This window comes from Neomonachus schauinslandi, chromosome 7, assembly GCF_002201575.2.
Source record: "Neomonachus schauinslandi chromosome 7, ASM220157v2, whole genome shotgun sequence".
Taxonomy (NCBI): Eukaryota; Metazoa; Chordata; class Mammalia; order Carnivora; family Phocidae; genus Neomonachus; species Neomonachus schauinslandi.
In genome coordinates, this window is record NC_058409.1 from 37,309,202 (window position 1) to 37,336,665 (window position 27,464).

A 27,464-nucleotide genomic window follows, 5' to 3' on the forward strand; every position below is an offset into this window, starting at 1 on the left:
GGCCATAGGGGGCTTTATTTTGGGACAGAGGGGAAGCAGGATGACAAATGAAGTAAACTGAGAATCCCACATCAGAGCAGCCACAGATCCAATTGAAGACAAGCATTCCATCAACACCACTCTGACAACCAGCTAATTAAATATCCCTGGGGAGAGGGTTCCCATCTTGCCTCACAAGGGCAAGCTCGGAGCTCTGAGGCCTGTTCTCCACATGGGGTTTAGCAAAGCCAGCTTCCCAGATGGCCTGATAATCCCTGACGCAAGCATAATACCCCAGCCCCCCTGGAAAACAGGCAAAGGCAGCAGATTATAGAGAAAGCAAGCTTAGCATAATAAGAATGATAAAAGCTTACATTTATTGGGCATTTGCAATCAGTCTCAAGCAACTGAGTGGTTATTTCATTTAATCCTCCAAAAGGATCTAATGAGAGAGGACATTATCCCCATTTTACAGACGTGGAGCCAAGGGACAGCAATTTTGCCCATTACTTGCTTCCTGTTTCTCAGACCCAAATCCATCCTGCCACAGTCCCTACTCTCTAATCTCTACTTGGCTGGGACCCTGCACACTACATGACCCAGGACCTGTAACCAGCTAGTTTCCCATTAAATTCTGCAAATAAAAGGCAGCAAGTGAGCTTGCTGAGAAAGTCCAAAGAAAGGGAAAGCCGAAGAAAGGAAAAGCAAACTTCCTCCCTGCTTCCCTGTTCCTGCAGCATCACTCCCGGACGGCAGTGGTCTCTGGCCTTCAGCGTCTTTGGGCACTGCTACCCCCCACCCCGTTTTGCCACACCCTGTCAACAGCACCAGGAGCAGCTGCTGGAGTCTCTCAGAAACCTGAGGGCCACCCCTGCAGGGCATCCCCTCTGAACACCTCCATTCTGGCCACCTCATCTCTTTGTTCACTCAGCCTTGGATGGCTGGCGCTTCTTCTAGCTGCTCTTTCTGAATTTACAACTATGTTTTTTTTTTGTTCTTTCAGCTCCTAACACGTGTGTACTCCATTCTCTGCACTAAATCCCCTCCGTCTGAAGTACCCAGTACCATGTCTGTGTTTATGACTCAGCCTTGACCGACACAGAGATGTTCAGTGTTTTCTCCGGTATCCCACAGTTAGTAAGCAGCATGGCCATTACTAACCTCAGGTTTTCCACAAAGGGTGGAATGGGCAGCTTTATCTGCTGTGGGGAGCAAGGATCACCACAGATCGTCAGTGAGGATGTGTTGATATGAAGCAATTTCTTAGTGCTCACATGACATTTACAGTTTTATTAATAATAATATGTATGTATAATGCTTTAGAGTTTGGAGATTTCATAGCCACTACTTCATATGATTCAGAAAGGAAATATATATATTTTTAAAGATTTTGTTTATTTATTCATTTGTCAGAGAGACAGCGCGCACAAGCAGGGGAAGCAGCAGGTAGAGGGAGAGGGAGAAGCAGGCTTCCCGCTGAACAGAGAGCCTGATGTGGCACTCGATCCCAGGACCCCGGGATCATGACCTGAGCCGAAGGCAGACGCTTAACCGACTGAGCCACCCAGGAGTCCCAAGAAAGGAAATATATTACCGTTTAGAGTAAGACAGACATGAGTTTAATTCTTGGTTGAAGATTAACTGCGTAACAGCTCTGTGACCTTTGGCAAGTTGCCAAACCTTGTCGAGACTTTCTTTCCTGACCTATGAAATCTGGTTACTAGAACTACCTACCTCATATGCTGCTGTGATGATTTAACTAATGTAATGTAATATATATAGCATGTCAAGAACTGTAGAGAGCCTGAGATTTTATCATACTTACAACCTAACAAGTTAGCCTATTGCTATTTCATAGCTGGTGGCAAAAGACCGGAAACTCCTGGGTCAGAGACCAACAACTTCATTACTCATGACAAAAGCACGAGCCAGAGATGCTTGTTGGTTTTCTTTGATTGTTCACACCCCTTGAGTCTCACAGAATGACACAAAGGGCCTGTCATGGCTGTCTGCACATACAGTGGGTTATGTTATAGAACACTGTGCTTGGGGGACTCGCTCACTTTAGAGTAAGTTGAAATAAGACTACTCTTTGTCTGGGGGAAACATTACCTCATTTTTCAAGCTTGCTCAGTGAAAACATAACCATGAGAAATGATCCAGGTAAAGAGTAGTCAGGGCCTTGCATTTTGGTGATAACCACGGGAATATGCAGGGAAACTCAAAGCCCACGGTAGACTCCCGCAAAATTTACTAAGCACTTAGTAATTACACAGTAAGTGGTAGTTATCCCTATGAGTCTCATAAAATCCAACCATGAAAGAATATTTTCTCAACGTATAGAGGAGGAAACTGGCTCAGAAAAGTGAAATGGCTTGCTCGATCGTAATAACCTTTGGGGAAGTGGTGATTCTGGGTTCAAAAATCAGAAAGCATGACCCCAAATCCCATGCCCAATCATCTCCATCAAGATGCCTGTTTGTAAAGATAGGTCACACATACCATTAGCCCAGAATTGGCTATATAGTTTGCAGGGCTCTGTATCCATATTTCTAAAATTCCTAAACTTTAGAATGAGAGGGGCCTCAAATGTAATCTACTCTAGTAGGTTCTGAACTGTATTTACCAGGAAGCTAGTTGTTCGCTGAGCTTTCTCAGAGGCTACCTAGAGTGGGGGTGGGCACATGAAGGGAAGATGGGGAAAAGACCTCTATCCATGAAGGTCCACTTTTATTGGGGTTATGCATAAGATTATTTTTGATTTTTTTTTTTTAAGGAGAGGTATACCAGAGAACAAACTAGTGGTTGCCAGAGGGAAGGAGAGTGGGGGGATGGGCAAAATGGGTGAAGGGAACTGGGAGATACAGGCTCCTAGTTGTGGAACGAATAAGTCACAGGGATAAAGGCACAGCATAGGGAATACAGTCAATGAAATGTAGCAGCGTTATATAGTAATAGATGGTAGCTACACTTGTAGTGAGCATCCTGTAACATAACATAACATAGCATAGCACAGTATAGACTTGTTAAATCACTATGCTGTACGCCTGAAACTCACGTATAAACTGTGTGCCAACCATATTTCCATTTAAAAAGGTGATGGGGAGGTATGTTCCTAGAAAATCTCAAATTTAACTCAACTAAGGGATTCATGGTTTTGTTTGTTTGTTTTTTAGAATTCAACATTTTAAAACCTTTATTTGAAAAAAAATTTCAAACTTGTATAAACGTACAGAGGAAAGCATAACAAACCCCACGTGTTAATGATGCAACTTCGACAATTATAAAATTTTGTTTTAAAAATGGAGAAGCCGGGACGCCTGGGTGGCTCAGTCAGTTAGTTAAGCAACTGCCTTCGGCTCAGGTCATGATTTCAGGGTCCTGGGATCGAGTCCCACATCGGGCTCCTTGCTCATCAGGGAGCCTGCTTCTCCCTCTGCTTGTGTGCACTCGTGCTCTCTCTCTCTCTTGCTCTCTCTGACAAACAAATAAATAAAATCTTATAAAGAAATAAAATAAAATAATAAAAAATAAAAATGGAGAAGGTGAAGGGATTTGGCCAAATTTACATAACGTGTAACAGAACCATGTCTCTCCCTTGCTCTCATGGCTTTGAGACAAATGTTTTCTCCACCGCCATGGAGGTGACCTCAGATAAGTGTGAGAGCTGTTATATAATGAGATGTACTTCTAAAAGCAGAAAGCACCACGCCAATATCAGGAAGCCATGCACTTTAAATTGCCTGACCAGACATGAGAATGATGTGAAAGCGTGTGAAAGCACTGCAACATGTGCAACATTCAGGTATAATTACCAGCTAATTCAACACAGCGTCGGAAGTCAGAAAAGCTTGGCATGACTCCCTGATACACTATGTGATGAGCTAATGGATGTTCATTCTATTAACTATTTCATTCAAATATTTATGGAGGGTCTATTATATGCCAGAGACTGTGCTAACTGCCAGGATATAACTGTGAAAAAAAACAGAGTTTGAATAAGTTACTGGAACTTCCCTGTTCATCCATTTATTCATTCAAAAATATGTATTGAGCATGACTGTGAGTCAACCCCTGTGTTAGAAACTAAGGGCATTGCCTTCAAAAAGCGCCCAGGCTAGTGGGAAAGAGGCAAATGAGAATTTATAAAACAGCGTTAAGTATCAGGGACAAGTTCGTCAGGTAGCCCACAAGAGCACCTCACCTGACTTTGAGGGCCCAGGGAAAAGTCCCTGAAAACACTCAAGATGAAGCTGAGATAAGAAGGAAAGCAAGTGAGAGCAGCCCAGTTACCTCATCTGTAAAATGGGAATCACAGTACCTTGCCCCTCAGAGACGCTGTGAATGTCCAAAGAAATATCCCTGTGAAGGCTCGTTCCAGCCTGGCACACAGGGAAGGCACGGCGTTACCTGTTACTTCCTGTGTCTATCTTCCTATGCACAAGTGCTCACCAGGACCTTCTATCTGTCTGTGGTTAACGGTCAATAAGCCGAGAGCCCACAGAGGAAGAAATCTTTGTCTCCCACCTCATTAGCACCAGAGTCCGAGCAAGTAAGCAGGCCCAGACCTGGGCCCTGGAAAGGAGCCCGCACTGCCGGCCGCTTCGTTTGGGAATTTCACCCTGTGGCAAAGACTGTACCAAACACAATTTTCCTCCTAACGTGCTTTCCTCCTCACCCCTCCCCCATCGAGCTTCCCCTCCCCCCACACCCCCCACACCAAGTGATTGATGTCTCACTGAGGGCCTTTTCCCCTTCATAGCCCATCTGGCCTTCCTGCCTCTGCCTGCGGGGAGGGTGTAATCCTGTGTTTGCAGCTTGGCGGATGGTTTCTATGGAAATTATGACAATATTACAGCTATTGTGGAGCCACATCAGTGCTGACTGAATGAGGGGACGGACGTGAAAGGGGAAATTTGGAATTAAATATCAACAACCTAAGTCCTCAGAGACAATGACTAGCTTTTGTAACGTTCCTATCAACAGTAACAAACAATAACACACGAATACTGTTCTTGTATGAACAATATGAGGAAGGCTTCTTCCTCAAATCCCTCCTGGAGACGACCCAGAAGATAAAAGTCAGGCCCCAGGCAAGTGCTCCCTGGTGATATTCAGCAATGAGAGCAAGGGGACACTTCGGGCAGGGGTCCCGGAATGGAGGGGCACAACTTGAATACCTGAATGTTGCACATGTCCCATGCAACCAGGCTGCCACTGCCCAGGATGCAGTGTGGGTCGTTCACTGCTCTCCCAAATCATCGCAAGAACTTCAGCCAGAATTGGGAAATAGAAATGCTTATTTAGGGAAAAGGAGGGGTCAGCAGCCATTAATAGTTCCCAAATGTGGAGGCGGTAAAGAAGAAAGCAGCCACAGGACTCTATCCCCACGAAGGATCTCTCGCCAGCATGGCTCCTTTTGCTGCAGCCCGTGTTTTCTTCCGATTGTCCTCCGTGACAGGTTTAATCTCTCTCTCTCTCTCTCACTTTTTGTTTTTTTTTTTTTAAGTCAACAACATTTTGAGGTTAATTTGAACAGGCTTCTCTTCTTCGTAAGAGAAAATGTAATGCTTTTACTCAACTTCCGAAGCAATGCTATGTCACTGTAGAAAGGATGCAATACGTTGCTGAAGGAACAGAAGAAAACACAAGGTATTATTTCTCTGCTCAGAAATCCACCGCTGCTAAGATTCTGTTAAATTTCCATGTAATTTTTATTGTGGCTGAGCGCGTGGTTTGGAGGTTTAGACAGCATTCTGGCTCTGCAAGCCGTCTGAGCTCCCGCGGATTAATAAAGCGGTCTAAACCTCAGTTTTCCTGCCCAGGGACTTGCTAAGGCTGAAGGACTAAATAAACCAGGAACATGTTCTCACACTATTATTCTTCTGCAGCATCATTTTTAATGGCTCTATAGTATTCTGTCACGTGAATAGCCCATAAATTATTTGCAAACTCCTGTGACTGAGGCAGTTGTTTTATACATTTACTATTCCAGGAGAGTGACTTCTGATAAATAACTTCCAGTTTTCCTTTTGTTTCCTATGTATTATTCAGCAGAGGGGTTTAAGTCACCTAATTTACATGAAATACGCTGAGCACGTGGACCGTGGCGGACACTGAGGAAGAGCCGTCAGAGTGAGGGGCGCGTCCTGCCCTTAGAGCTGAGCTAGTGGGGAGAGCGGAAGGGGCGCTGGGCTGGGAAACAGGACAGCTGGCTCTTAGCTCCCCCTCAAGCCCCTCCAATGAACTATGGAACTTGGGAAAGTGACCTAATCTCTCCTCTCTTATCTATAAAATGAGTATAATTACAGAAGCTCTCTGCAAGGGTTTTTGTGGACAGACTAAATTAATACACGTAAAGTGCTTTTAAAAACGCCTGGCACAGCAGTATTCACAACAGCCAAAAAGTAGGACCACCAAAGTGTCCATCAGCCGATGACTGGAAAAACAAAATGTGGAATATCCTACACCTCAAACTAATATAACATTGTATGTCAACTATACTTCCAGAATAATTTTTTTTTTAAATCTTATTCAGCTACGGCAGTGAAACTATTCCATATGATACTGTAATGGTGGATACATGTTACTCTACTTTTTGTCAAAACCCACAGAATATACAAAACCAAGACTGAACCCTAATATAAACTGTGGGCTTAATAACAAAGTATCAATATTGGCCTACAGTTGTAACAAAATACCACACCAATGCAAGATGTCAATAATAGAGGAAACTGGAGGGTGAGGGGAAGGAGGGTATGTTGGAAATCTGTGCTTCCTGTTCATTTTCTCTGTAAACTAAAACTGCACAAAAAAATAAAGTCTATTAATTAAGAAAAACTATTCAGAAGGGGCTTGAAAAAAAAAAGTGGTATATCCATACAATGGAACATTATCCAGCCATAAAAAAAGAATAAAATACCAATGCACACTACAACATGATGAACCTTGAAAACATTACACTCAGTGAAAGAAGCCAGACAAAAAAAGGCCACATATTGTATGATTCCATTTATATGGAATGTCCAAAACAGGCAAATCTATAGAGACAGAAAGCGGATTAGTAGTTGCCAGGGACTGGAGAGAGGGAGAAATGGGGAGTGACTGCTAACGGGTACAGAGTTTCCTTTTGGGATTATGGAAAAGTTCTGGAATATGATAGTGGTGGTAATGACTGTACAACACTGTAAATGTAACTAAACTTTAAAATGGTTAATGTCAACTATACTCCAAGAAATAAAATAAAGTCAACTATGTTTCAATTAAAAATGTTTAAAATGGTAAATTTTTATGTTATGTATATTTTACCACAGTTAAAAAAGAAAAAAAAAAAGCAGTGCCTGGAATATAAAGGAGAAAATATAAAGCACTCAAAAATTTTTATTTTTCATCCTGATTCCCATCTTGGGGGGGGGGTCTCAATTTTCCTATTTATAAAGTGAAAGGGGAAAATGATCTTTGAAATTGCTCCTAGCGCTGAGATTCTACAGTCTAATAGGATGAATCTGCCTTGTGATGGAGAAATCTTTTCGGTGAATATCTATTTCCTTCCTTCTCCCTCCCCAGGTGGGAGGGAGGCCCGGCACCCTTCTTCTGCACGCTCATCTTGAAGCTGCCATCACCTCTTCCGCAAACTCCTTCAAGCACCTGACAGATCTCTGATTGCTGCTGACCCTGAAGAGGTTAACAATGGACTTACTCGAAGTAAGCACCTGTTGGGCCCATGAATGGATGTAGCAATAAAGAAATGAATGAACACTCAAATGGAGAGCCACCAGCTCTCACTGCACACCCCAAAGGGAGCCAGCCCCTGTTGAATTCCTGACTGCAAGTCACATTTCCTGAGCGGCGAGCGCACATCTTCCAGAAGGCAGTACACACCCTCCCAAGTACACCCTTTCTCTGAAAACTCCTGAGCACACACTTATAAAGCCATTATTGCAGCTCTCACAACTTCCCATTTTTAATCTGTTGACATGTTTTGCGTGTGAGCAAGCCTAGCATTCTCCCTGTTCACTTAACAATGTCACGTTCTGTTAACAACTCCAAGAGAACCTATTTTCCACCGCTTCCTCTCCCCTTTGCAGCACCAAGCTGTTGGCTGCCTTCACACCTCTCCTTTTTCTAGCAGGGCCGCAAAGCTTTATTTTCAGCCTGACCTCCTTCTTCCTAATTGTTCGGACCTTCCGGTATTTGTTTCTTTCTCACTGTCATTTCCAGGTTATCCTCTGTAACCTCCCCCTTTCCCCTGCCTTTGTTCTTTACCTCCGCTTCATAAATTTGCATTCTCTAAAATACCTTGCAGTGTTCTCCTCTTCATTGTCAGATATGTATTTATGTTTAATTTCCTCCTTCAATCTCAGACATCCTGAAAGGAGAACAGGTGTTTCGAGCCTTTCAAATCGTCTTGACTAGTTATCATATCTACTTCAAGTTTCTCAATCTTTTCATATTGAAAAGTTGCTGGGAGGCTCCTGGGTGACTCAGTAGGTTAAGGCTCTGACTCTTTATTTCTGCTCAGATCATCATCTCAGGGTTGTGAGATCGGTAGCGATGGGCTCCGCACTCAGTGCAGAGTCTGCTTGAGATTCTCTCTCCCTCTCCCTCTTCCCCTCCTCCTCCTCTCTCTCTAAAAAAAAAACCAAACAATCAAAAAGAAAGAAAGAAAAAGAAAAGAGAAGAAAAGAAAAACTAAGTTGCTAGGTCCCCCTCTGCCACTCCAATGCACACACAATCACATACTCACACACAAGCGCACATACACAAACACATCCCACACACCCCTGTGCCCCTCTTATATCCAAGACCAGGAGTTGGCAAACAATTGCCCTTGGGGCAAATCCAGCCCACCACCTGACTTCTGTAAATAAAGTTTTATTGGCACACAGTCACACCCATTCATTCACATATTGTCTATGGATGGCTTTGTTATACAGACTTTGGTAGTTGCGGTGGACACCTTTACAGCCCATAAAGCCTAAGATATTTATTATCCGGACCTTTATAGACTCCTGTTGTAGACAATTGAGAGATATCTCATCCTTTATTTATAAACTCTCAGCTGACAGCATGCACTGCCAGATACTGCCTTCCTTACAAATCCCCTACACCCATTTCAAACTCCCTGCTCCCCACTCTATAGTCTCACTAAAACATTCCCTAAGTGTACCACTGGCTGGCTTCCTGACCCTTGCTTGGTGTGTAGAAGAAAACTGTATCTCTGGAAAGGTTTTTCCTCCCTACCAGTTGTGAGATATTATTATTCATCAATTGTACTTTATTCCTTCTCACTTAGCATCCATTTATCCCACAACTTCTCATTTCAATGGTTTTATTTATTTCTATCCAAGTGACAGAATGTGAAGATATTAGTAAGAAGAAAACAGCCCGTCCCTCGCTCACTTCCAACTCAACATAAGCACTGCATCTTTTTTCTTTGGACATAGGATAGCTTCTTGGAAATAAACCAAATAGTTCTGCCATCAGTGGAGTCTATCTACAAAAGTGGTGTGTGACTCCCAGGCCTCCAGTAGACCTCGATTTGAGCCTTATCTGCCACCATCCTTTGAATATAATCTGCCCTTAGCAGATAGGAAAGGTGCCTTTAAATCAGATCAACCTACCAGCAAGCCATAGCATCCACAAAAAATTATCATTAGGCACTTGGGGCATATCACGAAAATTGTCTGAGCCTCTCCACTTCTTCCCTCCCTTGCTCCATCTCCTGGCCTCCCTCTAGGCCTCATGGCTTCTAATGTCTTCTGCTTCAGCTACTGTGTTCACCTTTTGGACTTGACTAAATTCAGGTTCCCTATTTTGATCCTGTGAGTCCCATTCACTCACTTTCCAGAAAGTTTCCCTAGTAGACATTTTATTTTAGATAATCCTCTAAATCAAGCCAATTCTAGCACTAGACCCCCCATTCAGTACCAATGTTTAGCTGCCACCATATTAAAAAAAAACAGCAAATGGTATATAAATATCAATCAGAGAGTCCGTAGGCTAAAATCTGGACTTTGTCCATTTCCTGTTGTAGGACTGCAGGAAGTCAAGGCACCTCTCTGATATTCGGTTTCTTTTCCAGAAGTTTTATTAATACCTATTTTGTAGAATTATTGTAAGGATTGGAGGTAGCAATGCTTTTCATTAGAACACACCATGAACCTCTTCTCTGTGCCCCGAAAGCCAAGGAAAAGTAAAATTCAAAGAAAGAAGACAATTTTTCTACATTTTTATCTCCAGGTAAGATTTAAAAACATCTTCTTCCTATGTCTTTTACTTTGTCCCCACTTGCCTGGCTCTTGTGGCCCCTTAATCTCATCTGCTGTTGAGCAATGTGGCCCAGGCTGCACTCCTCCCTCTTATAGGATTTACACAGAAGTGTACCCTGGTTTACCCAGAGTCCTGCCCTTGAAGTCCACACGGCAAGCAACCATCCCACGCTCAGTATCCCCGCAGCATGAAAACGACCACACCACATGCCACCATTTCTAGGAAGTTTCCACTGACAAATAATAAAGAAATTAATATACACAAAGATTTGGCGAGAAGAAGGTCTATCACCTCCTTATTTACAATAGTAAAGGAGAGAAGTAAAAGTGAAACCAAAATTGAAAGCTAAAATATCAATGTCCAATTAAAAGAAATTAGTAATTCAGGGTGCCTGGCTGGCTCATTCGGTAGAGTGTGCGACTCTTCATCTCGGGGTTGTGGGTTCCAGACCCATGTTGGGTGTAGAAATTACTTTAAAAAAATTTTTTTAAAGTAATTAGTGATTAAATATGTGATATATCACAACAGAGTACTACACAGCCATTGTAAATTATATTTTGGAAAATCTTTGATGCTCTGTAAAGATGCCATAATAACTTAAGTTAAAAAAAATAAGTTTAGTGTTTCCAGGTCAGCATGTAAGGACCTAAGAAGTTGCCACTCCACTCTAAGAACAAATAAAAAGCTGAGCAAACTGACAAATCAACAACTCCCCTTAGACTCAGCAGAAAGGTGAAGTCACATGGAAAACTGCTGCCCTCAGAATTGGAGAGACAGAGAGGCAGAGAGAGAGAGTCACAACTCACGTGAGCATTAGCCCACACGCAAACAATTCCACAGGAGCCAGTGCCAGGGTAGGAAAACCTGAACTGTGATGGAGGAATGGATGGAGGCTCAGTGTGGACAACCCTGAGAGTTCAAAACTCCAGGGAAACCCAGTCAGGGGAGGCCCTCCCAGTTTTGTGACGGTTACCTCCAAGAGCTCTCTGAGGTCCTCAAAGTGACTATCAGAAAAGGATCCCCTCCTGCTTCTGGAATGGGGAGGGGTGAAGGAACCACTTTTGAAACACATCAGAACATTCCATTCTCCTTAACAAGGCCTGACTCTAGGAAAAACTATTTTACCAGAGCCTAATTTGCTATCAGAGCCTAAGCTACGTGAGGGAAAAGGGGAAATACTCAACACCACACCTCTGGCCTTCCATACAAGAGAAGGAAAACACCTAACTCCAGCTCCTCAAGCCTTCAACATAGGGGAAGGGAAATACACATCTCCATCCCTGTCCAGTCATCTTTTCCCATCTAAGGGATAGCAGAAGAAGAAAGAGAAGCATGATGAAGCCCACAGTCCAAGGGCACAGGCTTGCCAAAAGACTGAGATCTAACCACAGGCCTGTAGAGTGCTTCTCCTCTGATCCACACTTTACTACTACATTAGTAAAGGTCTATTTATTGGAGTTCTTATTACCCATTTCATTGTATCCACCTTTCAAGAAAATATGACAAGGGATACTAAAAGGCAAAAAACACAGTTTCAAGAGACTAAACAAACATCAAAACCAGAGTCAGATATGGCAGGAATGTTGGAACTTTCAGATGAGGGGTTTAGAAAAAAAATTGATTAATTTGCTTCAATGGAAAAAGGAGGTGAGGCTCAAGAATAGATAGATAATACAAGCAGAGAGATGGGAATTCTAACAAAGAATCAAAAAAATACTAGAAATCAAAAACATTGTAATAGAAATGAAAAATACTTTTGATGGGCTCATTAGTAGACTAGACACAGCTGAAAAAGGAATCTCTGAATTGGAAGATATAACAATAGAAACATCCAAAACTGAGCAAAAAAAAGACAGAAAAAAATGGAACACAATACCAAAGAATTGCAAGACAACTCCAAAAAGTGTAACAAATATATAATAGGAATCCCAGAAGGGGAAAAGAAAACAGAAGCAATATTTAAAGCAATAATGACTGAGAATTTCCCCTAAATTAATGTCAGACACCATATCACAGAAGCTCAAGGAACATCAAGAATGCCCCCCAAAAAAACTACACCTACACTTATCCTATTCATATTTCAGATAATCAGAGATAAAGACAAAATAGATAAAAGTTACTCTGATTTCTTCTCAGAAACCATACAAGCAAGAGGAGAATAGACTGAAATATTTAAAGTGTTGAGAGAAAAAAAATAAAACAACCTACAATTCTGACCTTGAAAAATATCCTTCAAAAGTGAAAGAGAACACATGAAAAGACGCTCAATATCGCTAATCATCAAGGAAAGGCAAATCAAAACCACGGTGAGACATCACTTACACCTGTCAGGACGGCTAGAATTAAAAAGAAAGAATAAGCATTGGTGAGGGTAGGGAGAAAAAGGAATCTTCATACACTGTTGGTGGGAATGTAAATTGGTGCAGCGACTAACGCTGGCTGGAAAACATACTGGAAGACAACATGGAGGTTCCTCAAAAAATTAAAAATAGATATACCAGATGATCCAATAATTCCACTACTGCATATTTACCCAAAGAAAACAAAAACACTAATTTGAAAAGATACATGCACCCCTATGTTTACTGCAGCATTATTTATAATAGCCAAGATACAGAAGCAACCCGTGTCCATCCATAGATGAATGAATAAGGAAGATGTGATATATCTACAGAATATTATTCAGCCATAAAAAAGAATGAGATCTTGCCATTTGCAATGACACGGATGGCCCTAGAGGGTATAATGCTAAGTGAAATAAGTCAGACAGAGAAAAACAAATGTATGATTTCACTTACATGTGGAATCTAAGAAACAAATGAACAAAGAAACAAACCAACAGAAAGCAGAAAGAGACCCATAAATACAGAGAAAAAAACTGATGGCTGCCAGCAGGGAAGACGGTCAGAGAAGGGGCAAAATGGGTGAGGGGATGTGGGAGATACAGGCTTCTAGTTATGGAATGAATAAATCATGGGGATGAAAGGTACAGCATAGGGAATATAGTCAGTGGTACTGTGATAGTGCTGCATAGTGACAGATGGGAGCTACACTTCTGGTGAGCACAGCATAACATACAGTCTTATGGAATCACTCTGTTGTACCCTTGAAACTGATGTAACATCGTATGTCAACTATAACTTTAAAAAGGGGAAGGAGAAATAAAGACTTTCTCACACAAATAAAACTTGAGGGAATTTGTTGGCAGTACACCTGCCTTGCAAGAAATGTTAAAAGAAGTTCTTCAGAGAGAAGAAAAATGATACGGGTCAGAAACTTGACTCTACATAAAAAAAAGAAAAAGCACTGGAGAAGGGATAAGTGAATATAATATAAAAACTTAAATTTTTCTTATTCTTAATTGATCTAACATGTAACAGTTTGTTCAAAATAATAATAGCGGGCGCCTGGGTGGCTCAGTCATTAAGCGTCTGCCTTCAGCTCAGGTCATGATCCCAGGGTCCTGGGATCGAGCCCCGCATCGGGCTCCCTGCTCGGCGGGAAGCCTGCTTCTCCCTCTCCCACTCCCCCTGCTTGTGTTCCCTCTCTCGCTGTGTCTCTCTCTGTCAAATAAATAAATAAAATCTTTAAAAAATAATAATAATAATAGCAACAATGCATTAAATTATATATGTTTATATATGTTTATGTATAAATGAAATGAATAACAGCAATAATACAAGGGACAGGGCAGGGAAGAATTGGGAATATTTTGTTATTATACGGTACTTGCACTAGGATTACTCATAAATGCATATTGTAAACTCTAGGACAACCACCAGGAAAAGTAAAAAAGTATAACTGATATGCTAAGAAAGGAGAAAAAATAGAATCATATGCTCATTTTTTTTATTATGTTATGTTAATCACCATATATCATTAGTTTTTGATGTAGTGTTCCATGATTCATTATTTGCATATAATACCCAGTGCTCCATGCAGAACGTGCCCTCTTTAATACCCATCACCAGGCTAACCCATTCTCCCACCCCCCTCCCCTCTAGAACCTTCAGTTTGTTTTTCAGAGTCCATCGTCTCTCATGGTTCATCTCCCCCTCCAATTTTCCCCCCTTCATTCTTCCCCTCCTGCTATCTTCTTCTTTTTTTTTTTTTTAACATATAATGTATTTTTTGTTTCAGAGGTACAGATCTGTGATTCAACAGTCTTGCACAATTCACAGCGCTCACCATAGCCAAGATGTCCATCGAGAGATGAATGGATAAAGATGTGGTATATATATACAATGGAATATTATGCAGTCATATGCTCATTTAAAACTACAACAGGCAGGGGGCGCCTGGGTGGCTCAGTTGGTTAAGCAACTGCCTTCGGCTCAGGTCATGATCCTGGAGTCCTAGGATCGAGTCCCACATTGGGCTCCCTGCTCAGCGGGGAGTCTGCTTCTCCCTCTGACCCTCTTTCCTCTCGTGCTATCTCTCATTCTCTCTCACTCAAATAAATAAATGAAATCTTAAAAAAAAAAAACAAAAAAACTACAACAGGCAGAAAAAGAATGGAAGACAAAATAAGAACAAGGGAAAGGAACAAGTAGAAAACACAAGCAAATATAGTAAATAGGAGTCCAACTATATCAATAATCACTTTGAATGTCAACAGTCTAAATGCACAAATTAGAAGACAGAGATTGTCAGAATGAATAAAAAACACAACCCCATGAGGTGCCTGGGTGGTTTAGTCATTTAAGGGTCAGACTCTTGGTTATAGCTTAGGTCATGATCTCAGGGTCCTGGGATTGAGCCCTGTGTAGGGCTCCCTGCTCAACGGGGAGTCTGCTTCTCCTTCTCCCTCTGCCCCTCCCCACCACCCATGCTCTTTTTTCTCAAATAAATAAATAAAATCTTAAATAAATAAATAGATAAATAAAATACAAGAATACACATGAAGCAAAAGTAAATGGGTAGAGAAAAACATACTATGCTAACACTAATCAAAAGAAAGCAGGAATAGCTATATTAATTTCAGGCAGAGCAGACTTCAAAGTAGGAAAATTATCAGGTATAATTATAAAGGGGTGAGTTCTCCAAGAAGACATAATAATTCTTAACATATATATGCCTATAAAAAGAGTATCAAAGTATGTGAGGAAGAACTAACAGAACTGCAAGAAGAAACAGATGAAACTGCTAATATACTTGGAGACTTTAACACCCCTCTATGGAAAATGGGACAGATCGAGCAGACAGAAAAATGAATAAGGTCATAGTTGAACTCAATAGTACTATCAATCAGCTAGATATAACTGATATCCACAGACTACTTCATCTAACAACAGAAGATGAAGCTTCTTATCAGGCTCACATAGAACAGTCACTAGGATAGACCACATTCTGAGCTATAAAACACACCTTAACAAATTTAAAAGAAGAGAAATCATACAATGTCTGCTCTCACACCACAATAGAATTAAACCATAAATCAGTAACAAAAAGGTCACAGGAAAATCACAAAATACTTCATCAAACAACATCTTTCAAACAACACATGGGTCATTAAAGAAATCTCAAAAGAAATGTTGAAATATTTTGAGCTAAATAAAAGTGAAATACAGCATAACAAAATTTGAGGGATGCAATTAAAGCAGTGATTAGAAGAAAATTTATAACATTGAATGAATATATTAAAAAAGAAAACACTTAAAATCAATAATCTAAGCTTCCATCTTAGGAAACTAGAAAAAGAAGACAAATTAGACCCAACGTTAGCAGAAGAAGAGAAAGAATAAAAATTAGAACATAAATCAATGAAACTGAAAACAAGAAATCAATAAAGGAAATTAAACCAAAAACTGTTTCTTTGAAAAGATCAATAAAACTGATAAGCATCTAACCAGAATAACTAAGAAAAAAAGACCCAAACTGTACAAGAAATGAAAGTGGGGCCATCACTACAGATCCCACTGAGATTAAAAGGATAACAAAGAATATTATGAAAAACTCTATGCCCACAAATTTGATAATCTAGACAAAATGGACTATTTCCTTGAAAAAGACACAGTCTAGTAAAACTCACACAAGAAGAAATAGGCAATCTGAATAGGTTCTTATCTATTAAAGAAATTGAATCAATAATTTATAACCTTCCTAAACAGAACTAGGTCCAGATGGGTTCACTAGTGAACTCTACCAAACCTTTGAAGACGAAATTAAGCCAACTCTCTACAATCTCTTCCAGAAGACAGAAGCAAGGGGAATACTTAACTCATTCCAGGAGGACACCATTACTCTAATACCAAAACCAGATAGACATTACAAGAAAAGAAAATGAGACACCAATATCTCTCATGAGCACAGATGTAAAATTTCTTAACAAAATATTAGCAAATCAAATTCAATAATGTATACAAAGAATTATACACCATGACCAAGTGGGATTTATCCAAGGTATGCGAGGCTGGTTCAATACTGGAAAATTAATGTAATCTATCACATCAAGAAGCTAAAGAAATGGGCGCCTGGGTGGCTCAGTCGGTTGAGCGACTGCCTTCGGCTCAGGTCATGATCCTGGAGTCCCGGGATCGAGTCCCGCATCGGGCTCCCTGCTCGGCGGGGAGTCTGCTTCTCCCTCTGACCCTCCTCCCTCTCATGCTCTCTGTCTCTCATTCTCTCTGTCTCAAATAAATAAATAAAATCTTTAAAAAAAAAAAAAAAGAAGCTAAAGAAAAATAACGAGCAAAATCAATAGATGCAAAAGAAGCATTTGACAAAATTTGGCACCCATGAATGACAAAAATTCTCAGCAAACTAGTAACAGATGAGGACGTCCTCAACATCAATTAAAAACCTACAGCTAGAGGCACTTGGGTGGCACAGTCGGTTAAGCCTCAGACTCTTGGTTTCACTCAGGTCGTGATCTCAGGGTCGTGGAATCAAGCCCCACGTAGGGCTCCATGCTCTCTCTCTCAAATAAATAAACAAATCTTAAAAAAAAAGAGACCCGCAGCTAACATCATACTTAATGATGAGAAACTCGAAAGAACTGACACCTTAAGACTTACAATGAAGCTACACTAATCAAAACAATGTGGTATTAGGTGTGCCTGGCCAGCTCAGTCAGAAGAACATGTGACTCAGGCACCCGGGTAGCTTAGTCCGTTAAGCATCTGACTCTTGATTTCGGCTCAGATCATGATCTCAGGGTGGTGAGAGCAAGACCCACGTCCGGTTCCACGTTCAGCACAGAATAGGCTTGAGATTCTCTCTCCCTCTCCCTCTGCCCACCCCCCACTCCTGTGCTCTCTCTATATAAATAAATAAATAAATAAATAAATAAATAAATAAATAAATAAATAAATAAATAAATAAAATAGTTTTTTTAAAAAGAAGAGCATGCGGGGCACCTGGGTGGCTCAGTCGTTAAGAGTCTGCCTTCAGCTCAGGTCATGGTCCCAGGATCTTGGGATCAAGCCCCACATCGGGCTCTCTGCTTGGCAGGAAGACTACTTCTCCCTCTCCCACTCCCCCTGCTTGTGTTCCCTCTCTCACTGTGTCTCTCTCTGTCAAATACATAAAAATCTTAAAAAAAAAAAAAAAGAGCATGTGACTCTTGATCTTGGGGTTGTGAGTTTGAGCCCCACATTGGACATGGAGCCCACTTAAAAAATAATAAAATAAAGAGTAAGACAATGTGGTACTGGCAAAAGAATACATACGCAGATTAATGGATCAGAATAGAGAGCCTAGAAATAGATCCATATAAATACAGTCAACTGATCTTTGACAAAGGAGCAAAAGCAGTAGAATGGAGCAAAGATAGTCTTTTTCAACAAATAGTGCTGGAACAATTGAACATCCACATGCAATAAAATGAATGTAGACACAGACTTTAAACCCTTCATAAAAATTAACTCAAAATGGATCACAGACCAAAATGTAAAATGCAAAACTATAAAACCCCTAGAAGATAAGATAGAAGAAAACCCAAATGACCTTGGGTATGGCAATGACTTACAACACCAAAGGCATAACCCATGAAAGAAAGAATGGATAAACTGGACTTCATTAAAATTAAAAACCTCTGTTCTACAAAAATCAATGTCAATAGAATGAGAAGACAAGCCATAGACTGGGAGAAAATATTTGCAAGAGACACACCTGATATAGGACTGTTATCCAAAATATATACAAAGAACTCTTAAAACTCAACAATAAGAAAATGAATAACCCTATTAAAAAATGGGCCAAAGCCTTGAACAGACACCTCACCAAAGAAGATACACAGATGGCAAGTATATGAAAAGATGCTCCACACCATATGTCCTCAAATAATTGCAAATTGAAGCATCAATGAGAAACCACTACACACCTACTACAATGGCCAAAATCCAAAACAGTGACAACACCAAATGCTGACAAGGATGTGGAGCAACAGAAACTCTCATTCAAAGCTGGTAGGAATGAATACAAAATGGGATAGCCTCTTTGGAAGACAGTTTAGAGATTCCTCACAAAACAAAATATACTCTTACCATACCATCCAGCAACTGCACTCCTTGGTATTTACACAAGCAAATTGAAAATTTATGTCCACATAAAAAGCTGCACACAAATGTTTACAGAAGCTTTAGTCACAATTGCCAAAACTCAGAAGCAACCAGAATATACTCCCGTAGGTGAATGGATAAATAAACTGTACATCCAGAAAATGGAATACTATTCAGTGCTCCAAAAAAATGAGTTATCCAGCCATGAAAAGACATGGAGGGACATTAAAAGCATGTTACTAAGTGAAAGAAGCCAATCTGAAAAAGCTGCATACTCCATGATTCCAAATATATGACATTCTGAAAAAGGCAAAACTCTGGGGACAAGAGAAAGACTGTAGTTGCCAGGGGTAGAGGGAAGGGAGAAATGAATAGGTGGAGTGCAAAGGACTTTCAGGACAATGAAAATCCTGTGTCTGATACTATAATGGTGGATATATGACCTTAGGCATTTGTCAAAATCCACAGAATGAACAACACCAAGAGTGAGCCCTAAGGTAAACTATGACCTCTGGGTGATAAAGATAGGTCAGTGAGGGTTCCTCAAGTGTAACCAGTGTGCTACTCTGGTGGAAGATGTAAATAAGAGAGGAAGCTTCGGAGGTGTGGGGGTGGGGGAAAATAAAGGAAATCTCCGTACTTTCCACTCATTTTTGCTCTGAACCTAAAACTGCTTTCAGAAATAAAGTTGCTGAAAATGTATTAAAGTGGTAAAAAATAGTTTTAAAACAGGTAATACTGTATATTCCTATTTTCATTTTGGAATGAAAAACACATGTGTCATACCCACAGAGATGTGAAAAATACACCACTGTATTAATGGCAATTTTCTATGGGAGACTACAGGGAAATGCAGTTTAAGCTTTCCTATTGTTTATCTGTTCGTTTCTTCAAAATTAGTTTTTCATCGTGCACCTACATAGCTAGTGCTTAATAAGTGCTTTCTGAATAAACAAGTAGAGAAAAAAATAGGGGTTAAATGGAGATCTGGGGACTCATCGTATTTATGGTGACCTTGCTATCCTATCCACAAACTGGCCCAACCCCACATATATAAAGAGAGTATACTGAGCACTACCCAGCACTTGGTCTGTAGCCTTACAGCAAGCCTCCAACAGTTTTGAATTTTCTCTTAGAAACTGGTCCATAAAAGAGCATATACCAGGGCACCTGGGTGGCTCATTTGGTTAAATGTCTGACCCTTGATTTTGGCTCAGGTCACGATCTTAGGGTTGTGAGGTCGAGCCCCGCGTCAGGCTCTGCACTCAGCAGGAAGTCTACTTGGGATTCTCTCTCTCCCTCTCCCTCTGTCCCTCTTCTCCCTCTCTCTCTGCCCCTCTTCCCCCCCCCCCCGCCCATCTCTCTCAAATAAATTATTTTTTTAAAAAAGAGCATATATTGCTGAAGAACTCAAACTGACAATGAACTCATTTATGACTGTAGTATTAGAACCACTGACTCTTAACGGCTTTGAGATAAAGATTAGAGACTTACACACACTTAGACCCAAATGGGTGGGTAAGATAAGCCACTAAGGTACAAGGATCTATATTTGTATATATACTATTTTACTTTGTACTTGTGTCTGTATTGTAGAATGGTCATAAGATATTAATACAGGTGACCATTGAACAACACAGGTTTGAACTGCACTGGTCCATTTACACGTGGATTTTTTTTTTCAATAAATACAGTGCAGTACTCTACATATATTTTCTCTTCCTTGCAATTTTCTTAATAACATTTTCTTTTCTCCAGCTTACTTTATCGTAAGAATGAAGTACATAAAACATATAACATATAAAATATGTGTTGAACGACTGTTTATCAGTAAGGCTTCCGGTCAACAGCAGGCTATGAGTAGTTAAGGTTCTGGGGAGTCAAAAGATATACATGGTTTTTTGACTGCATGGGGGTTGGCACCCTAACCCCTGGGTTTTTCAAGGGTCAACTGTACATAATTTGTGCACGTAATTTATATAAATGCACATGTGTGTACATATACGTAGAGAGAGACCATGCTCAATAAGCTTTTGCATAGAGGTGCACAATCAAAAAAGCTTAAAGACTGTGGCTCTGGTGACCATCTGGTCCACCCCCCCTCACTTTAGAAAGGAGGAAACCAAGGCTGAGAGAGAAGGGAGATAACTTGCCCAAGTTGTACAGCTGGTGAAAGACTGGGTCTCTAAGCTGAGCCTGCCAATTTGAGCCCGTTGCTTTGTTTATTGTTTGTTTGCTGCTTTGTTTATTGTTTGTTTGCCTTATTTTCTGATGGAGTAGAACGGTTTTTTGAATGCCACATAAGTCCAAGTCAAGAGTACAGGTAAGTTTTAACATTATATTTTCCTAGAAGTTTAAGTTTTTAAAAAGTGCTTACATGCCTAAATGGACTTCTGCCTCTTCTCAAAAATGAAGGGCTGCGCTGCCAGTCACAGCCTGCATTCCCTACAACCAGACTACCTATTCCTAGTAAGCTTTATCCCCTGACTCAAAGGAACATTATCTGTAGGAATAACGCCCAGAGGAAATTAATCAGCTATAGAAATCACTGACAGAAAAGCCTCCCGGACAGTCCCCTGGCCATTTTAAACATTACTTATAAGAGCCGTCAGCAAAATCCTGTCTCCATGGACCATTACTTTGAGGGAACACTGCCAATTGCAGCATTACTTGGAAGGCGCATTTTTTATGTTCCTCAAATGCCTACTGTCAAACTACACCAAAGTTCTGAAAGGTTTCAAACACTTCCAAGTTTGGGTAAGTAAATATAGTCCCAGATTCGAGTGTGGCCTGGGGGCCAGGTAAGCAAGAACATTTTTTCCCAGCTTAAGGGCAAACTTTCCTTCCTCAGGGCATCTTTGTAAAATTCACATGCACTCCAGGCATTCTGATGATTTGGAGAGGCCTTTATAAACCTAGAATTCTATTTCCAGCCGTCTTCCCTTACGCAGGATAAGGAGGAGAACTTCACTTTCTCTGGATCATTTTGAAAACTTTCCACCCAGGACCAAAAAAGCACACGACAAATGATAAAAAGGTAAGCACCACAGCTCACATGTTTCAAGTGCTCTCCCCACTACACCCAGAACCCCTACTGACTTCACAAAGGAAACATCTTGCACAAAAGTGGCCCACGTGAGAAATGACCCATGGCTCCTGAAAGGGAGTTATCAATAGACCCATGTAATCATAATGTCATTACTTTGTTTCCACTGGATGACAGAGTCTTCACAGTATCATTTGCTCTTGGCAGACCATATATCATAATTCTCCTCCCGTTAGTAATTTCTTCACTGCAGGAAAAACTCTGGAAACCATCTTGAGAAATGGTGAAAAATATTTCCTATTCATTTAAAATTGCTTTTTTATGCACTTACTGTCAAAAGTTATAAACAAAAACCTGTATGAGCCAACCATGGAGGATTGGGGCAGTATAAGTGTCTATCATAAGAAAAATCTAGCTGCATAATTTAACAAGGTGTTTAGGTAGGTCCAGAACCACAATATAAACACCCAAGTCATACTTCAAACTTGGCACTTGGCACTTCAAAGTGTAACTCAGAGACTTTTTTTTTTTTTTACTCTTATTCAGCTATACACTTTTGTTGTGAAATTTCTTCGTAATTTATTCATTTATTAACTAAATTCATTTCCTGAAGGTGGGAGTTAAGAAGTAGGTACGCTACAGACAAAGCATATTGTGTGTTTATTGAGACATGTTTTTAAAATCTCTCTTAATAACTTTGCATTCAACTTGGAAAAATAAGGATCTTGCAGCAACTCTTTCCATAGGCTGAGCATCCGTTCTCCAAGTGTCCTGAATAATGGGTTGGCGACAAGATGGAGGAAGGTTCTAGAGGTGTGGCAGAAAGCTCTGTCCTTGCCCTGCATGATAGTAACATATCAGCAGCAGACACAATGGTCAGGCTCACTGAATTAAAATAAAGCAGCCTCTCTGTCTGGAAAGAAGGACTCAGAACTCAGAAAAATGGACTCTGGACTCAGAAAAATCAGTTTGAATTCTGGCTCCCCACTTATTATCAATGTGATTTGGGGCTAAACACTTAGAGTCTATGAATTTCAATTTCCCTATCTGTAAAATCATGTTCAACAATATATCTATATCTAGATAGAGAGCTAGATATCAGGTACACAGAAAGTGCTCAAAAAGAGTACTTACCGAATCTGCAGATGGTCCAGAGCTGGGGAGAGGGATGCTATGTCATAGAATTAAGTTTCAAAGTTACCATGACAGAAAGATGAGCTAAGATGGTGATAAATATTATAGAAGGAACAAAAATAAAATCCCATAGTTAAAGATTTTTTGTTTGTTTGTCGGTTGGTTGGTTTTAAGTTCAGTTGTACCAGTATAAAAATGGAGACATCCTGGCTTAATAGCAGCTGATGTGAAAAATTTTCTGAACACTTGAATGACAGAGAATGTACTATGGAGACAATAGCAAGACATGGATACTGAATTATTAGGTGTAATCTCCTACTACAGAAGCATATGTTGTCTATAAATCAAGGAAATGAACTAGCCTAATACATTTTGCCATGGCCATATCCCATCTGGAGCACTGTGTTCAGTTCTGGGCACTGTATTTTTGAAAGAATATTTATAAAATATAGTATAACCTCAGGCGCCTGGGTGGCTCAGTTGGTTAAGCGACTGCCTTCGGCTCAGGTCATGATCCTGGAGTCCCTGGATCGAGTCCCGCATCGGGCTCCCTGCTCGGCAGGGAGCCTGCTTCTCCCTCTGACCCTCCCCCCTCTCATGTGCGCTCTCTCTCATTCTCTCTGTCTCAAATAAATAAATAAAATCTTTAAAAAAAAAAAAAATAGTATAACCCGAAAAGGAAATCAGAAGGGTGAAAGGCTTACATATAGGAAAGCTAAAGAAGCTAGGAACGATGATAAGGCTAAAAAAGAGAATTTTAAGGAGAATGTGATAATTGCCCTCAAACATATAAAAGGCAGTAAAAATCAAAGAGTAAGAGTAATTAATATGTATTGAGTACTTATTATATGCAAAGTAGTCACTGTTATCCACCCTAGCAGGTGAGAAAGCTAGGGCACAAGGGCCGAGCTATATGCTTACAGTCACATAATTTGGGTGGGTGGAGCCAGGTCTCATCCCAGTAGTCCCGCCCCAAATCGAGGAGGGATATTAAAGCTATATTCCAAATATTTCTAACCTCTGTCTTACAGGATCACAGTAAGATTGCACCCTCCCCATTCTTTTGAAGTTGGACACGGATTAATGAGTTGCTCGGGCTTGGGAAATGTGAACCTAAGTCATTTTTGCGACTTCAGCATGGGAGTTCAAGAGTCTGTGAGCAGCTCACTACAGGTTCTCACCAACACGGGTGTGTCAAGATGAAACTTCCCTCAGGCTATCCATCTAGGTCCCTGCGGGGAAATGATTAACAGAGCTGTCCTGCTGACCCCTGTTGGACGTAGCAGGAGCAAGAAATAAACTGTTGTTTGATTCAGCCACTGAGATGTGGGGACTGCTTGTTACTGTGGCAGTACCCAGGCTTTTCTGACAGCTAAACAAACCCACATGCTTCAAGTCATTAAAATATCCCAGAATTTTAAAAAAACTTTATTCTTGTATTTTATAAGGTCAGAACTAAGAATAGCTTATAGAAACTACAAGGAGGCAGAATTGGGCTTAATTTAATTTTTTTAAAGTGAAGTTTTCCAAAAGTTGCTTCATGAGGTGGAGCACTCCCTGAAAACGTGGTATTTAAATAGAGGCCAAAAGGCTGGCTAGGTCAGTAGAGCATGCGACCCTCGATCTCAGGGGTCGTCAGTTCAAGCCCCACGATGGGCCTAGGGTTTACTTTAAGAAATTAAAAAATTAAAACATATATATATATATAAAATAAGTAGAGGCCAGATGGTCATTGTGCATCTATGTACCAAAAAATATGGCCTAATTAAGGAGGTTTAATGTACCAAACATTTATGGAGCACCTCCAATGTGCCAGGCATTTCAGCCACAGTGCTAAATCCAAACGCACGATCCCTATCCTCAAGGAAATAGCTATCAAGTACAGAAGTAGATAAGGTCTGCAGATCCTTTTAGCCATGTGATTCAACCAAATTAGAGATAATAACATGGCCTGCATGAAGCTGACAGCAAGCCTGAACTTAGAAATAACCACGTAGCACAAGAAATCCTGCTGATGCTTAAGTTGTATTATTATTTTTCAATTAGGAGCCAAAAGTATACGGTTTGCAAAAGGAAGGAAAACGCTAGAATTTCTGGGTTTACAGGCGGAACATTTTCCCTTTCTCTAGTTACCATTCTTAAATCTTGCAAACCAGGCATATTATCTGGCTTACATCAGGGGTGTTCCAGCAAAGGGAACAGCACTGACTCACAGCAATTGTTACCGACCTTTTCCATCACTTCTCCCACCCCTGAGAGTCAGGAAGGGAACATTTCAATCCCCATCAGCTCAGACCTAAAGAGAGGCAATAATCTTCCTGTAACACCGTTCTTAAGTTTACAAATCAGCCACAGCTGTTCCAAAAATATCAGAAGTTTTTCCTAAAAGTGTTATACAAGCAGGGCCTAGAGGAATCCCATACTCTAAGGACGATATGAAAATCACAAACTAAATGAGTGATTGCAAGGGACATGGACATTGTTTCCCAATGGCACCCTTACACAGGACGAAGTTTAGTGCTTTCTTCCCCTAACGGTATCAGTAATTAAAGCCTTGTTTTTTCAAACTTTCAAAAATCAAGCAGTGCAGAGATAGGCTTTCCTTTGGCTCGTTGCATTTGAATGGGAAAAACATCTAACTCCGGTAAGCATGAACTGTAATTGCTCTGGGGCAGACATTTCCATTTTGGGTTATTATTCGTTATCAGTATTTACACAGAATAATATATGTGGATGGATTTTGCAGCCATTATCTACACAAGAGTGACGTATCTGATTACTATTGTTCCCCAACTCAACAGCATCAGTTTGAACTTTGAATACTCCGGCCCTGCCCAGACCCTGAATTTTCTGAACTGTGGTTCTGATTTTCGATGAAATAAACAAATAGATGAGAGCAAGTTGGATTTCAATGCCATGCCTCCAGTCAGTTCAGTGCATGAGTTTCTCAAAAATACACATACAGAAGAAATTGGCTTTGGCACATGTAGGAGCAGCAGAGAATTTGCAGCTTGTGCTAGTTTAAAGTGCACCCTTAATACTCCGGCCTGTTTTCAAAAATAAGTGATACTCTTCCAGAGACAGCTGGATCCCTGTGGTACCCAGTCTTGCAATAAACTACGTGCACAAACGTACACTTCACAAACACAGATGTGAAATGTCGATCTAGGACAGAAGAGAGGCACTCAGATTAGGGTGTTTAGTCTAGTGGCTCCACACCCAAAAGTTTCAGGGACAGAGCTGATGTCTGAAGAGTGAGAGGGGAGACCGCCCATCCTGTACGTTCATCCGGGGACTATGGAGATGACCCCATTTTCCCAGCGCCAGTTTGCCCTCTGCCCTGGTGACCCGGGTTGAGATTTAATCTAGGGCCAGAGTGGGGCCCAGACAATTGTGCTGGTGGTTACTCAGACGCAGAGAAGGGCTAGAAATCACTAAGCGTCCGCGGCTGGAGGCGCTGACACACCCACCCAGACCCGCTGGCCCGGGGGTACGGCAGGGAGGTGGGGGGGACCCGCGCAACCCGGTCCCGCGCGCACCAGGATGCTGCCACGGGGGACCCGCGCGAATCCCGGTCCGGGCTGAGAGGTCGCGGTACGCTCGGCAGAGGATGCCCTTTTCCTCCTCCCTGTCCCCCGTCCCCGAGCGAAGGGAGCGGGAGAAAGTTGTGCCCGGGTCGCGGCGCCCCGGGCCGCCAAGGGAACGAGAGCAGGAGGAGAAGAGCCCCGGGCCCCCTTACCTTGTCCTTGGGGCCGAGGTTCTGCAAAACCTCCTTGCCCGTGGCGCTCCGGATCTCCACCCCGGCGGGCGCGGGCGAGGCGGGCGAGGCGGGCGCGGGCTCCCTGCCCTCCTCCCGGCCTTGGCCCCGGCGCGGGCTGTCCCCCTCGACCCCCGGCCGGCTCCCCGAGCCGCGGCCGCTGCCCTGGCCGCTCCGGGGAGTCTTCGCGCCCCGCTGCCCCACGCTCAGGGCATCGAAATCCAGCGTCTTGCTCTCGAAGGCGCCCTCCACGTTGCAGAACATGCCGCCGTACTTCTGCCGCGGGACCTGGTCCGTGGTGCCCGGCCTGGCCAGGTACACGGGCAGATCGTCCTCGTGGGAGCTGTCCCAGCCCCTCCGGCCCGAGGCCATGGTGCCGGCGCACAGCGGCCCGCAGGTTCGCTCCCCCAGAGGCCGAAAGGGCAGCCGCCGGCAGCGTGCGCCGAGCCACAGTGACTGGGGCGGGAGGAGGCGCCTGAGCGTTCGCGCCAGAGGCGGCAGTGCAGCTCGGGTTCCTGCCAGTCCCCAGCCAGCCAGCGAGCGCGCGGCGCAGGGGCCGGGGCAGCGGGCGCGCTCCGCCGCGGGACCTGTCGCCCGCCCGCCGCCCCTCGGCGCGCACCCGACCCTAACGTGGCCCCGCAGGGTCGCGCGGCCCGGTAGCCCTTCGAAAGTAGAAATCCCAACTTGGCGCGCGCGCACACGCACACGCACACACACGCATGCACACTTCCCGCGGGCCCAACAACGCTCAGATTCACACTCAAGAACTTGCCTC

At 42.1% G+C, this 27,464-nt stretch overlaps 1 protein-coding gene across 1 annotated transcript in view; it reads right to left on the reverse strand.

The window, feature by feature from the left end:
- DPYSL3 (dihydropyrimidinase like 3) overlaps positions 1–27,182 on the reverse strand; it is a 110,006-nt gene extending 82,824 nt beyond the window's left edge. Inside the window, exon 1 of the mRNA XM_021701782.1 lies at positions 26,672–27,182. Within this exon, the coding sequence (XP_021557457.1) occupies positions 26,672–27,061 (390 nt within the window). The 5' untranslated portion in view covers positions 27,062–27,182. The remainder of the gene's footprint in view (positions 1–26,671) is intronic.
- Positions 27,183–27,464: the final 282 nt, after the last annotated feature.